This window comes from Ostrea edulis, chromosome 9 (genome assembly GCF_947568905.1).
Source record: "Ostrea edulis chromosome 9, xbOstEdul1.1, whole genome shotgun sequence".
Taxonomy (NCBI): domain Eukaryota; kingdom Metazoa; phylum Mollusca; class Bivalvia; order Ostreida; family Ostreidae; genus Ostrea; species Ostrea edulis.
In genome coordinates, this window is record NC_079172.1 from 51790056 (window position 1) to 51804894 (window position 14839).

At 36.2% G+C, this 14839-nt stretch overlaps 1 protein-coding gene across 1 annotated transcript in view; it reads right to left on the reverse strand.

The window, feature by feature from the left end:
• LOC125658020 (uncharacterized) overlaps window positions 1-14839 on the reverse strand; it is a 150429-nt gene that overhangs the window by 26032 nt on the left and 109558 nt on the right. The window contains exons 115-133 of the mRNA XM_056149514.1: window positions 14254-14434; window positions 13571-13764; window positions 13093-13263; window positions 12669-12780; window positions 11721-12362; window positions 11218-11432; window positions 10191-10283; window positions 9411-9880; window positions 9130-9193; window positions 8704-8913; window positions 8070-8178; window positions 7210-7318; window positions 6741-7041; window positions 6344-6499; window positions 5957-6137; window positions 5104-5288; window positions 3724-3936; window positions 2682-2796; window positions 1-538 (exon numbers count right to left, since the gene is read on the reverse strand). The exon at window positions 1-538 is cut by the window's left edge and continues 221 nt beyond it. Coding sequence (XP_056005489.1) covers window positions 1-538; window positions 2682-2796; window positions 3724-3936; window positions 5104-5288; window positions 5957-6137; window positions 6344-6499; window positions 6741-7041; window positions 7210-7318; window positions 8070-8178; window positions 8704-8913; window positions 9130-9193; window positions 9411-9880; window positions 10191-10283; window positions 11218-11432; window positions 11721-12362; window positions 12669-12780; window positions 13093-13263; window positions 13571-13764; window positions 14254-14434 — 4259 coding nt within the window. The remainder of the gene's footprint in view (window positions 539-2681; window positions 2797-3723; window positions 3937-5103; window positions 5289-5956; window positions 6138-6343; window positions 6500-6740; window positions 7042-7209; window positions 7319-8069; window positions 8179-8703; window positions 8914-9129; window positions 9194-9410; window positions 9881-10190; window positions 10284-11217; window positions 11433-11720; window positions 12363-12668; window positions 12781-13092; window positions 13264-13570; window positions 13765-14253; window positions 14435-14839) is intronic.

The following is a 14839-nucleotide window of genomic DNA, read 5'->3' on the forward strand; positions in this document are numbered from 1 at the left end:
GACAGACCAATGTAGAACTTGGTCGTAATGGTCACAGTCACAGTCTTTGTGATGTAAGTTTTTGTTGAAGCCACTTCTTTACCATCCAAGTAAAGTACTAAACCAGTCTGTTCACTCCATGAGAAGTCAACCGCGTAGAACACATTGACCTTGATCAAGGTCGTCTCCACTGTCCACTCTCTGGTCTCTGTACTGATCGTCAGGAATAGTCGGTTTCTACGGTAATACATAGCCACTCCAAATCCATCAGGCTCATCTCCGCCATTAGAGAAAATGTACATGTTCTCCGTGAAGGTCACAAACTTCAGGTTAAAGGTCACAGACAGACCAAACTCGCACTGAGCAGGGTTACCCAGGCAGCCATTGTCACTGTTAGAAAGATCTATGTACTGAGTGGCCCCATCCAGCTGCAGGGCTTGACCAGTGGGACCGGTCACTAGGGAGGGGTTTCCAATCACTGTGTAGTTGGTGGACCGAGTAATCAGGACGTTGTTTATGATTGTGATGAAGGTGTAAGAGATTTGTACTATGATTTCACCTAAAAGAAATAAATCAATTAATATTCCTGTAAGAAGCATACTTTGAATATCAAAACCAAAATTCCTTTTTAATGATCTTTCAAGAAGCTGTCATGGGATTGATACTGAATTCAACCTCTGAATTTTAATCTCTAGTACTGTTTCTTCATTTATGTATTGTTACAGTATGTTGTTTCATGTTTCATTTGAGAATTTTAATCTCTAGTACTGTTTCTTCATTTATGTATTGTTACAGTATGTTGTTTTATGTTTCATTTGAGAATTTTTCACTCTTATAGACTTGAACACTTCACCACGTGTAGGTGAAGCACCACAAAGTTTGACATACAAATGGCAGTCAAGGCTGTGGCAGAGAGTTTTATATCATATGTCATGCAAGGATTTTTGTTTTTAAGGTGACACTTAAAAATCCATGACATTCGCTTCTAATGCCGGGCACTTAGCCAAGGACACTACTAAATAAATGTACTAGATAAATGTGAAATGTCTTTGGTTTGATACAGTGCGGTAGAAGTGTACAAAGTCATGCATGATCAACGTTATATATCATTTCTCTTGGATACCAAATGTTCATTAAAAAAGTGTAACTTATGTGTGATTGTTGTGTAACTTACATGTGATTGTTGTAACTTACGTGTTATTGTTGGTGTGATTGTTGTAACTTACATGTGATTGTTGTAACTTACGTGTGATTGTTGTAACTTACATGTGATTGTTGTGTAACTTACGTGTGATTGTTGTGTAACTTACGTGTGATTGTTGTAACTTACGTGTGATTGTTGTAACTTACGTGTTATTGTTGTAACTTACGTGTTATTGTTGGTGTGATTGTTGTAACTTACATGTGATTGTTGTAACTTACATGTGATTGTTGTGTAACTTACGTGTGATTGTTGGTGTGATTGTTGTAACTTACATGTGATTGTTGTAACTTACATGTGATTGTTGTAACTTACGTGTGATTGTTGTAACTTACGTGTGATTGTTGTAACTTACATGTGATTGTTGTGTAACTTACGTGTTATTGTTGGTGTGATTGTTGTAACTTACATGTGATTGTTGTAACTTACATGTGATTGTTGTAACTTACATGTGATTGTTGTAACTTACGTGTGATTGTTGTAACTTACGTGTGATTGTTGTAACTTACATGTGATTGTTGGTGTGATTGTTGTAACTTACATGTGATTGTTGTAACTTACGTGTGATTGTTGTAACTTACATGTGATTGTTGTAACTTACATGTGATTGTTGTAACTTACGTGTGATTATTGTAACTTACGTGTGATTGTTGTAACTTACATGTGATTGTTGTAACTTACATGTGATTGTTGGTGTGATTGTTGTAACTTACGTGTGATTGTTGTAACTTACATGTGATTGTTGTAACTTACGTGTGATTGTTGTAACTTACGTGTGATTGTTGTAACTTACGTGTGATTGTTGTAACTTACATGTGATTGTTGGTGTGATTGTTGTAACTTACATGTGATTGTTGGTGTGATTGTTGTAACTTACGTGTGATTGTTGTAACTTACATGTGATTGTTGTAACTTACGTGTGATTGTTGTAACTTACATGTGATTGTTGGTGTGATTGTTGTAACTTACATGTGATTGTTGTAACTTACATGTGATTGTTGTGTAACTTACGTGTGATTGTTGTGTAACTTACGTGTGATTGTTGTGTAACTTACGTGTGATTGTTGTAACTTACGTGTGATTGTTGTGTAACTTACGTGTGATTGTTGTGTAACTTACGTGTGATTGTTGTAACTTACGTGTGATTGTTGTAACTTACGTGTGATTGTTGTAACTTACATGTGATTGTTGTGTAACTTACCTGTGATTGTTGTAACTTACGTGTGATTGTTGTAACTTACATGTGATTGTTGTAACTTACGTGTGATTGTTGTAACTTACGTGTGATTGTTGGTGTGATTGTTGTAACTTACGTGTGATTGTTGTAACTTACATGTGATTGTTGTAACTTACATGTAATTGTTGTTTAACTTACGTGTGATTGTTGTAACTTACATGTAATTGTTGTTTAACTTACGTGTGATTGTTGTAACTTACATGTAATTGTTGTTTAACTTACGTGTGATTGTTGTAACTTACATGTAATTGTTGTTTAACTTACGTGTGATTGTTGTCCAAGCAGTCATGGTTCTATTAGGAGAACAAACTTCTAGAGAATTTCCAATGTTCTTAAATCCTCGTCCTAAACAGGCACCTCCAATCAAACAGACATCCGTCTGTAAAAATTAAAACAATCAACCCAATAAATTAAAAACAGACTCCAACATGTGTTACATGTACTAATGCTAATGACACAGAATTCATTAACATTTGTAATGACAGAGAGGGGTGATCTATGGTTTTTTCCTGAGATCAGTATTTCTATGTTCAATTGCAGGGTTAACTACCTTTGTTTAAACTATGAGAGCTCTAATAATTTAAAAGTGAAAACTCTTGCGTTGTGAAGGTCTGCTGTTAACTTTGACCTCATGAACAAAAGAAAAAATCCGTACTAAGGTGTTTTCTGTAATGATCAATGCAACTACCTTATGCAACTACCTTTGCATAATTAAAAATAAGAACTTTTTAAAAAAAAAAACTGTTCAAGATACCGAGTCACAACAAAAGTGATGCCTGATATGAAGGCTACATGCGAATGGATCATAATTTAGGGGGGGGGGGGGGGGGTCGGGTCTATATTTCTTTAATAAACCTTTCTGCAAAAATTGAGAATGACATGTTAAAAACTTTTCAAGATATTTGTTATAATTTGGATTACAGGTCTGCTGTGGCCTTGACCTTTGACCACAAAATCCAGAGATATCTATTTAATCATGAATTTCTTTTGAATAAATATGAAGGGTTTAAGTTGACAACTGTTAAACTTATCATGTCACAATGAAATCATTAGAGATTGAAGGAGATGTACATTAAAACTATTCTAGATATTGTGTCCAACTGATAAAGATGACAGGCACAAGGACAGAGTCGATTCTGCATTTTCTAATATTATGTTTTACTTGAGATTGAAAGGCATGAACTTTCTTGCTCTTACTTTACATCTGCATAAATTCAAAATAATTTCTTCACAGCAATATTCATTTCCACAACATTCCTCAAGACAGCCTCATCATTGAAAAAAAATTTGGATTTAAAATACCCACCCTTTGGGAACATCCAGACCCATGACAGGTGTAGCAGGAGGAGTCATAACCTATGAAGGTCAGCTCCGCTCCGAAGTTATTTCCGTCATTACTGACACTGACATTGTACACTCCAGAGTTCGGCAATTTACAGCTGACCTGTTCACGACTGACATAGCTGGCATTGATCGTCACTGACCCTCCGTCCATAACAAACTCCACTCCTTGTCTTCTCTGTAATACAAACTCGCTAGTATAAAAAGGGAGACTGTGAGTGTCAACTTCTTTTCTTTCTCTCCTCCTTCACCTCTACTTCTCTCTATCCTCCCTTTCCTCTCTCCCTAGGGTCCCCTTCTCCTGCCCCTCCCACCCATTCTCTCCTATCTCTCCTATCCCATGTCCAACAACACACTGCAAGCTTACTTTATTATTGGTATTCATATTTCCACAGCAATAAAGATGTAAACATCAATGTAGTGGCAAAACTGGAGTTCATAATTCATAATTACACCAAACAGTTCATGTCAGATCAACATGTGCTACATGTAAATGTTAAACACCATGTATGCTATAATTTTATACTCTATGGTCAATAAAAATCTCGTGTTTTATCTAACATGTAAATAAACAAGAAATATTTCAGAAACATGTAGTCCCCATGGTGCAAAATCAAAAACGGTTATACACATGTATAATTTAATTGAAAGTAGTGCCAAAACAATTCAAGATATTCAAGACATTCCTATGTCTAAAGTGAATTGACTCTAGACCTTTGACCAAGTGACCTCAAAATCAATAGGGGTCATCTACTCCTTAGGATGTACGATTGTACCAAGTTTGGTGTCATTTAAACAAATGATTCTAAAAATATAGAGGAGACAATATATTACTATATCCAGATTGACCCTTGACCATGTGAACCCAAAATCAATAGGGTTCATCTATGGCACCCCATGTACCAATGAACCAAGTGTGATGTTGGTCAAGGAAAGGGTTTTCAAGATGTGAGCGGACAATATCTTCCTATATCCAGAGTAGATTGACCCTTGACCATGTGACCTCCAACTCGATAGGGGTCATCTACTCCTTAAGATGTACATGTACCAGCGTACAAGTTTGGTGTCTGTCAAGCAAAGGGTAAAAGATACTGAGCAGACAATACTTGGTCTACAGATCAACCAACCAACAGGTGCAAAACAATATACCCCCTCTTTTTCAAAAAGAGGGCATAATAAATTTGACTGAAATATTGAGTTAACTCCTCATCAATCATAATAAATCTTTAAATTCAAATTACTGGAGAGTCACTTTTTGCCATTTTTTTAGCCTAAAGAAATTAAAATAATCAAGAGAAAATTACATTACTCCATTGTAATTCATTATAAGCTCTTGTACACTTACTAATTTTTGAATTTTGCAGATCAGCGTTCCAATCTGAAGGAAGCCATCACCATTAATGATGACAGTTCTACAGTCAGACTTCAAAAGGTCACACAGGTAGTCGGGGATGTCATCAACTGCAGGTGGTGCCGTCAGGTCAATGGAACAGTCATCCCCATAGAAACCGGAATTACAGGTACATTCACCTGGTGAATAAAATAATCATGGATCAATATAAAACTGTATCCAAGCAATACAAGAATCAGACAAATGATAGGTTTTTGAGGGAGATGTTGGTAGGAGAGTTATGTAGCTATATTTGTTGTTGCATACATGTTATATATATAGTAATGGAAAGAAAACTTCAGTTTATTATTTTATACATGTAATAAAATCTCCTTTAAAGAATCATTGATGATTTATTACAAAAAACTAGATATGACTAGTAAAAATTAATTCATGTGTCTACTATATTACAAAATATGTTCAATTCAATGCGACTATATCAAGATCCACCAACCAGCTGTATGATGAGAAGCACATGCCACATGTAGGTGCTATATTGTGAAAGTGAAAATAAAAACATAAGTAGCAACCTACATGTCAAATTCAAAATGATTTAAATTGTGCAGATTTCTTCCATTTGCATAAAAAAAACTCCAAATAATAGCAGTACTGAGAGAGAAAAAACCCCAGCAGCTCCTCTGTTCCGATTGATACTTACTATCTTTACATGTTCCAATACTTACTATCTTTACATGTTCCGATACTTCCTATCTCTACATGTTCCGATACTTCCTATCTTTACATGTTCCGATACTTACTATCTTTACATGTTCCGATACTTCCTATCTTTACATGTTCCGATACTTACTATCTTTACATGTTCCCTGTCCACTGCAGGCATTAGGACACAGATTGTCTATTACCGCTGGACTTGGGATGACTTCGCCGGAGACATTGACCCAGAGCTCTACATTGATTTCCATCTGTGTCTGACAGCGCTGAATAACAGCTGCTATAGCTTCCTGTGCCCAGCTAAGGTCGTCCATAATCTGTAATCACACAGAGGAACAATACACAGGTTATCATCCACAAACTATTATCATTACAACCCTTCAATCAATTCGAACATCAAATTACAGTCATTTAGAGCATTAATTCTGATTTACTGAATTCAGACTTCATATCATAGAAGAAATGACTGATTTTATACCTGAATGTCAATGATACACATATTAGAAGAAATGACTGATTTTACCTGAATGTCAATGACACACGAGTCGAGAGAGACGGAGAATCCAATATCTGGGACATTTTTACAGCCCTGGAAAGCGACGTTGGCCTCGACTGTCGTCTTACACTTCTGAAACGCTTCTACCTCCGTCACATTATTGGGAGTCGGCCATGTATAATCCTGACCAATCAAATTCAAGACAAGATTATAGGCAGGGTTAAGAGTAATAGTTAATTTTTTTGGAATTCTATTCATAAATTCACAAAAATGAAGCTTGTTTGAAAGTTCTATACAACTTTGGGGGAAAAAATAAACTGTAAGCATTAAGAAAACTTTAATTTTAGAGTACGAACAAACTGCAGCTCCAGCTGAAGTGAGCTGTAATTGAAATTCCATCTGAAACATCATTGATAAAACTTACCCGTGCAATGTATGTAGCATTGTATTCAAACAGAATAAGCGCTGCTCGGGACAGACATTTGGGGGGTGGGGAGACAGCCTGCTGAATCACCATGTCAGTTATCTCCTCGCCCACAAGTCCTTTCTTCCTCCTTCTTTCTTTTTTGCCAGGCTTGGTACAGTAGGAAATGTCGAGATCTGCTCCACAGACTGGGGCGGATCCAAGGTTACAATCACAGTATATGGGGAGTGGGGGAACCACCCCATTCACTTCATCAGTACAGACTCCAGAGTATATGGTCTCAATTCCCATTTCATCAATCCTTGAGTGTGAGAACAATAAGTTACAACAAGAAAACACAGAGAAAATATAATACAAAGAAAATATCTGTAAAATAAATCAGTTATAATTATTTTATTTATTTTCAGCAGAGATGCCACAAACTATAGTTTGACACCTTCACTAGTATTGTCTTTTCTTATTGACACACCTCCAGCTCTTGGAAAAATCCTTGGGTCTCCTTTCTTTTCCTGAGTACAATCTACCACTAGGTAACAACAGATCATTGCTGGAATCTCCATCATAATGTCCACATAGACCTGTCAATTAGTCAGAGTGAAATTGTAAAGAAATCCGTCAAATAGTCAGAGTAAAATGGTAAAGAAATCCCTCAAATATTCAGTGTAAAATAGTAAAGAAATCCATCAAATATTCAGTGTAAAATAGTAATTTAAAAGAAATGTGTTATATTCAGCATAAAATTGTAAAGAAATCTGTCAGTCAGTATAATGGTACAGATATTTTTTAAACACATTATACAGCTTTAGAGAAATGAGAATAAAAACATAAATGAAAACTGAAAAGACGACAAATGCACGTAGAGAGACCAAGTGAAACTAGTTATTTGTTTTAATAGATGGATAAATGAAAAGAGAGACAGACATGGTGAAACCAATACTCCCCTAAAAATTGTTAGGGGGGGGGGGGAGAGATACTGACAGAATGTACAGAAATATCATGAAAATAGAACTACAGATGGCTGCAACTTTCTCAAAATTGAAAAGAGCATTCTGAAAACACCAAGTGCACAGGTTCACATAGTATACAGTACCATCACAAAATTTGGTGACAAGTAAATGTAATCATAAAAGGCAGAAGTTTCATTCATTCAAGCATTGATCTTAACATTCCACAAAATTCATCCTCAATGTGTAGACACAAAAACTACACATGTATTAGAACAAATTCTACTAAACTTTATATGTTATACTTCAATTTTATCATTTTTTTTTTTTAACCCGACTTGGTTTGTTTGTTTGATACACCACATTCACATTTCCTACATCTTACCCTCCGAGTTGAGGTAATCGTCAGCGGACGCTTTGTACCAAATGTTGAGGAATTCCTTCTTTCTACCATTCACCTTTACAATTAACTGTCCTCCAGTGGGGAATACAATCTACAATGTTAACAGAACAACATCATGATTTACCCTAATACACCCATATATAAACAAGTTGTGACCAAGTCTGTCATCTAGTCAGTATGAATGTCATCCAACAAGCACTATACAAAGCATCACAAAGCCATGTTTCACTGCAACTAAATCCAAGCAACCTTCCTTTCCTCTCACTGTTTTTGTGCAGCCAACACAAAACTCCAGGTCAGCTGTCAGTTTGTAACTTCATGTTAAAATATTCCCCTACCCCACATGTTTGTCCATTATTAAAGCTGTTGACAAGCAGGGAAAGATATTAACCCTTCAGGCAAATAAACCCAAACTATGACTTGCCAGATTTCAAATATTGACTGCCCAAAATTTAAAAACCTTGAAATAATGAATTTATATATGAATATATTATACACTGTTATAGACTGCAATCACACAACCATTAATGTCAATCTCTGCTGAGGTCAGTTGTATGTTTTAGGTAGACTTAAGGAACCAGTTGAAATTTAATTCCATGTTAAAAATAGCCTGTACCTTGTATTTCCGTCCATTATTGAATCTGGTAATGGCTGTTCCTGTTGTCAGCTCTCCGTTCAGGTAAAGCTTCGGAACAAGCGGCTGTTTCTTGGCCTTTTTGTTGCTGGCTCCACATCTGTCCAGAACTATGACATCATCACCAATTCTCGCAGCCACAGCACAATTACAGGCAGCTCGTTTATTACAGGAGCGGAAGAAGGAGCGAATCTGTGATGAAAATATACAATTACCATGTGTACAATAACTATCATAATTTCTAAATATCATGTCTGGGAACTCCATTTAAAAAATACAAAACAGAATTGAAATCAAGACTTTAAAATTCTGCTCCTATCATTTCTTTTGGAAATCACAGACCCATAACATTTTGCAGAATAAAGCGTACATAACCAATGTTATCATGGCTAGAAATTTTTCACTCACCTCGTAAGGAAGTGTTTTATGTCGATATAGAATGAATTCTCCCTCTTGGAAGACATCATATGTCCTACAAATATATGAACACATGTTAAGCAGTGGAGTGCAGATTACATTGACCTCTAGCGGTGAATTTCAATACCAGAATACCAACATCTATTACTTTCATCTCATTTGACATCTAATGCATCTAGTATGTAAAATGACTTAATGCTTCGCACATGGAAATGTGGATCAACTAAATGTGACAATGAAGCCATTTGGTCGATCTAGCCAAGAAAATCTACCTGTCATCAAACGTAGTAATGTGTGGATCTCCCACAGACTGGCACATGGACAATTTATCCTTATCAATGACCTCCACCTTCACCGTGTAACTGACCAATACAGGGGAGACAACTGTACCAGTGAGAATGGAAACATCTAGCTGGGCATCTATATTCTTATTTTTGTCCTTGAGGCCCTCGGGAACTCCGTAGACTTCGACACAAGCCGGCTTCATCCACTGCTGGTCAGTCACAGTCACTCCACAAGATGGCGTGGTAACGGCATCACTCTGTTTGAATACAGCTTGGGGTATGTACCGACCTGTGGCACACTTAGTCTGCTTGTGAGATTTGAAGCCATAGGAAACATGGATGCCACATGCTGTGGTGTTGTCTGTGGTATTACAGAACAATCGTGGTGGGAAGGGGGTCTCTAACTTAACACACTCTGTGTCTCCTCCCTCATACACTGTCACTTTACTGGACAAAATCTGGAAAAAGCATTGTTAAATGCTAGACATTAAATCTGAGAAGAACGTTTTAGTTTTAAATGCTTACAATCGCATCTTTCCCATCAATATCATCATAGTAACCATATTATACACAAAGCAGACTCTTCAATACCTGAAATTTTGTTGTACAGGATTTATACAATTATAACTTTTTGAATAGTATTGATGTCTGTACATGTGCTGATATGATATTGATTTCAGAACATGTATAAGTGTACTACAAATAGCACACCTGTCCATCGCTACATTCCCTCACAAGTATTAAACATTACCGGACATTGCGAGTTACCTTGACGGCTGAGCTGATTCTGTCACTCATTTTCTCCGGTCCTTTGGTGTTGTTACAGTTGTCAGCTAGACAGGCTGATACCCCACAGTATAACTGTTATACAACAAAAATAGGAATCTATTGATCAACAGGTTCCAAACAGATACAGGTCTCCCTATCAAGATAGGACTACAACCATTTATAGGATAACTGCCTTTAAATCTTGACCCGCATAAAGCTCAAGATTTTAAAACACAACTACACTTATTTTATTTCGTATGTAATATACATCATTTACTTCTAAAATTTGCAGCCATTTGGAAAACATCGAAGTAACATAACTTCTCAATTTTACGAAATTAATTTTCCGAATGTTTGACTTTTGGAGACAAACGGAATTTATTATTACTTAATAAGTTTACTGGGTAGATACATCTATGGAATTCATAACATCCATAACATACGTACAAGCCTTCTCACTCCAATATAAAATTCCTTAGACACCCCAGTACTAAACTGGAAGAGTGCATGCTTCTTTCATTGAACTTTTAAAAAATGATTGAAACAGCTAACTTCAGAAGCCATTAAAATAACAAATAACCTAATAACAAACTTCAAAGGTCACTATCTGAAGACAGATCACTCTCAGCATTAAAATTCAAACTAAGAATATTCCATATTCATTCTGGAAAATGATTGTAGTCATTGTGCCCTACAATATTTTTCAATTTGACAAGAGTAAATTGTACAGGAGTTATGAGATTGATTACTGTTCGTTATCTTTGCCTTTCATTGTCTCTTGATATCTAGTAAATTCATCAGTAAAGCTTAACAATTTCTTGAACTGAGATAGTACAATCATTAGAACTCTTCAATGTGCAGAGTGAAATTTCCTCAAGAATACAGAAAGCATTTCTCAAGTTTCTTAAAGTCTACAGAAAGCATTTCTCAAGTTTTTTAAAGTCTACAGAAAGCATTTCTCAAGTTTCTTAAAGTCTACAGAAAGCATTTCTCAAGTTTCTTAAAGTCTACAGAGAGTCTAACTGACCTCTGCACCAAAGTTCAGAACTCCCATGTCTTGTTCAGTTAGTACAGCTCTGGTCTCATTTCCAGTGTCTACAGTCCTCAGCAGCCTGCTATCCTCATACCAGGACACAAAGTAAGAATGGGAGGGGGACAGTGACTCAAACACACACAGAAGGGACACCTGGTTCCTGTCCACATGGCGGGAAAGTGAAGGGGACTTCTCAAAGGATGGCAATTCTAGTGGTAGAATAGTAATACACCTCAATGATTTATGTAACACTTTTGACAAAAAACATGCATTGCTAATAAAAACTAGAATTCCAGTTTGTTTCATTACAGACTTCTTTCTGTATTGATTGCTGAGAGAAAAATTAATAAAAAAAAATCAAAAAAAAATATATTTCAAAATCCACACTCCATTAAACATTAACTCAGCAAGTTTCTAATAAGAATCGGTGGATTAGAAAATAGATCATTAAATGGAAAAACATTTGGAGTTGAGATCTGCATTCAAATAAAAGTCACCTGTTTTAATCCCTGCTCTTTTGATAATTTCAGCTGAAGCAAACACAATAGTGAAAGAGTCAATAGCCATTCCACAATTCCTGTCCTTCTTTGATGACCCACCAATCACAAAATCTTTCACAGCTGTGTACGTATTTGAGGGCCGACTGATGAATCTCTTGCTTGAAACCTTAACTTCTTTGTCAATGCTGAGTTGTAAACCATTCTGAAGACTCCATGACATTTCCACCTGCATGAACTTTTCAACTTTAACGGACGAAGTGGAGATAGTCCACTCCGATCTCCTGTTGCTGGTTCTGGTATAGAGCTTGTTGTTTTCAAACCACATGGCATATCCGTAATTTAAGGCTTCCTCTCCTCCATTGCTGAACACAAAACATTTGGAGCTGTGTTTAGTCAGCCTCAGATTGAATCGAATAGTGACTCCTTTTGTACATTTCTCCACATCACCAAAACATGAGTCGGTTTGATCTCCGTAAGTCAGGTGCTGCTTTCCATCCAGTAAAACTGCATTTCCACCAGCAAATCCTGGAATCAGGGTCGGAATTCCTGTTCCACCAATGGTGATGTCGAAAGTCCTAGTTATCAAGAGTTGACCCACAATTCTTATGAAGAGGTAGTTCTTTACAATGATGTTTTGGACTACAAAAAACATGTGCCATTGAAAACAAAATTTGTGAGATTCGTACGTTATCAACTGACAATCACAAGGTTTAAAACTACAGCTTGAAGTAAATTTCCTAATTTCATCGTAAATGTGAAATTTGTGTGTGTGGTCAGTTATACTCAACAGGTATAATAAAAAAAATACGATTACATTTTGCTGGGAATTACAATTCATACAAATCTACTAAACAATATGAGATATATTCACAAGAAACAGTATCTTGAATACTAAGTGCAAATCAACTCAATAAATTTCCACATTTACAGTATACACAATGATACCATTAAGTGTAGACCACTGATTGTTGGTGTTGACGTCACAGATTTGGTTCACATTCAGAGGATTGACGAAACCATCAGCGTAACATTTCCCGCTTATCCTGCACACATCAGACTGCAACACGACAAGCAAACAATTCATTAATTACTCACCTTTTGTTTCCAGCAGATCTGTGATAGTCTGGATAATTCAACAATCTTATTCATTTTAATATTCTTTTGAGGCTTTTCTTTTCAGGCATTGATAATTCTTAAGTTAAGACCATAATTTTTATTAAAAAGTCAGTTGAGAAAATCTTTAAACACGAGAAGGACATAAATTTGCAGCTAACATCTGCTTTATTTTTTACACAAAATGAGTGCTAGGCTGTAACAGGAACTTAAGAATTGTATAACATCCACACAAACACGACCGATTACTACTCACCCTCAATGTACAGACAGTATCGTTACAGGTCTCGCAGACCGAGTCGTACACGATAACTTGTACTGATACACTGATGAGAAGACCGTTGTTACTGATAGCCAGACTTCCTCTGTATGCGGGGCACCGTACCTCCTCCTCGCTTCTAAATATAGCGGTCATATTCACCAGGGACTGTAAAACAATCACCAAGCAAATCTTATGTACAATGTATTACCTCGTCACTTTGCCTTGTCCATGTTTTATGGTTGTAAAATTGCCTCTGCATTTATTTTCTTTTGAAAGTTGATATTTCATTGTAATCGTATTTCTTGCAGAATATTTTTATTTAATTCCTGAACTACTGCAAATTCTTCAATTTTTTTGCCAGCTTTCATACATTTTACAAATACTTGACAGTTTTCCAAAAATGATCTTCTATTGCTTGAACCAAGACATTGTATAGCAAAAGATAAGCAAGCAAAGTATATGTATAATTTACATTGTTCTCAGCCAATGTGTAGTGGCAAGTGAGAGAGGGCTGATCCAGGAAACCAAAGCCTTGAACAAAGAAGTACAGACAAGGCCCTTGACTGACGTCACAGAGAGCATCGACCACACCCACCACATCAGGGGGAGAATTGGCAGGCACAGAGCAGTCCTCACCAGCAAATCCAGTGTCACACACACAGGACCCTGAAATATACAAACTCTTTATTCAGAAATTGCAGCTAGATCTCATAACATTTTCTGTAATTAGCTAGGTGACGCATTAATTGTTGTTCAATGTGCATACATTCTCATCATTCACTGAATATTCAGTTTGCCATCAGTCTATATATTTCCAGTATTACTCGTCTAGTAATTGACTACCGGTAATTATGTCAATCTGCTGGGCTCCAGGAGTGGGTACAGTTATGAATGAAAAGCATATATAGTTTATTTGCTTTCTCCCAAGAAAATTACAAAGATCTCTAGAAAAATTCATGGACATCAAATATGGATGAAACTTGGATCATGGTGAATAAAATTTCAAAACAATATATTTCAAACTTTGGACTTCACTCCTCCTCCAGAGTTTAGGCATGTAAATATAATGATGATATCATGAACTTCAAACTGCCATGTTTCACTAAAAGTTTTGAATGGATTCATCAAAGACATCAAGAAATTCATTCGCCTCACCATTGACACAGGAGCCCTGCTTATTACAGTCCAAAGGACAGATGACCTCAATGACATCTGGTAGTTCAGGGACACCACCCTCATCCACAATCCACAGAGTAACATCATTTTCTATAGCAACCACACATTGTTCTTGTAAGTTCTCCAGGGCAGCAGTCAACCATTCAAAACTGTCCACTATCTAATATGCCCAAAGATTTACCACATTAATAAAAACACATGGGATTATGAATTGTGACATATGCTTCAATGAATTTTTTCTATATCAATGAAACAATGTAGACATCAAGAAGAAACATTGTGAGCTTTAAATCAATAGGCGTCATTTACTTGCCATGATCAACATGCCTATGAAGTTTAAAAACCCTGCATGTAACAGGATCATTCAAGATCATCTTTATAGAATCCTATGGGATTATCATCTGCTAATTGTAATATGCAATTTGATTGGCTGAACAACTATTTTTCATGATATTATTTGCTATATAAAGCATTCTGACATCATTAATGATTTTAAAAAGTAAATCATAAGTAAAAGTGTATTTATTGAGTGATAATTAAATCATTAATTATAAAATATGCATTC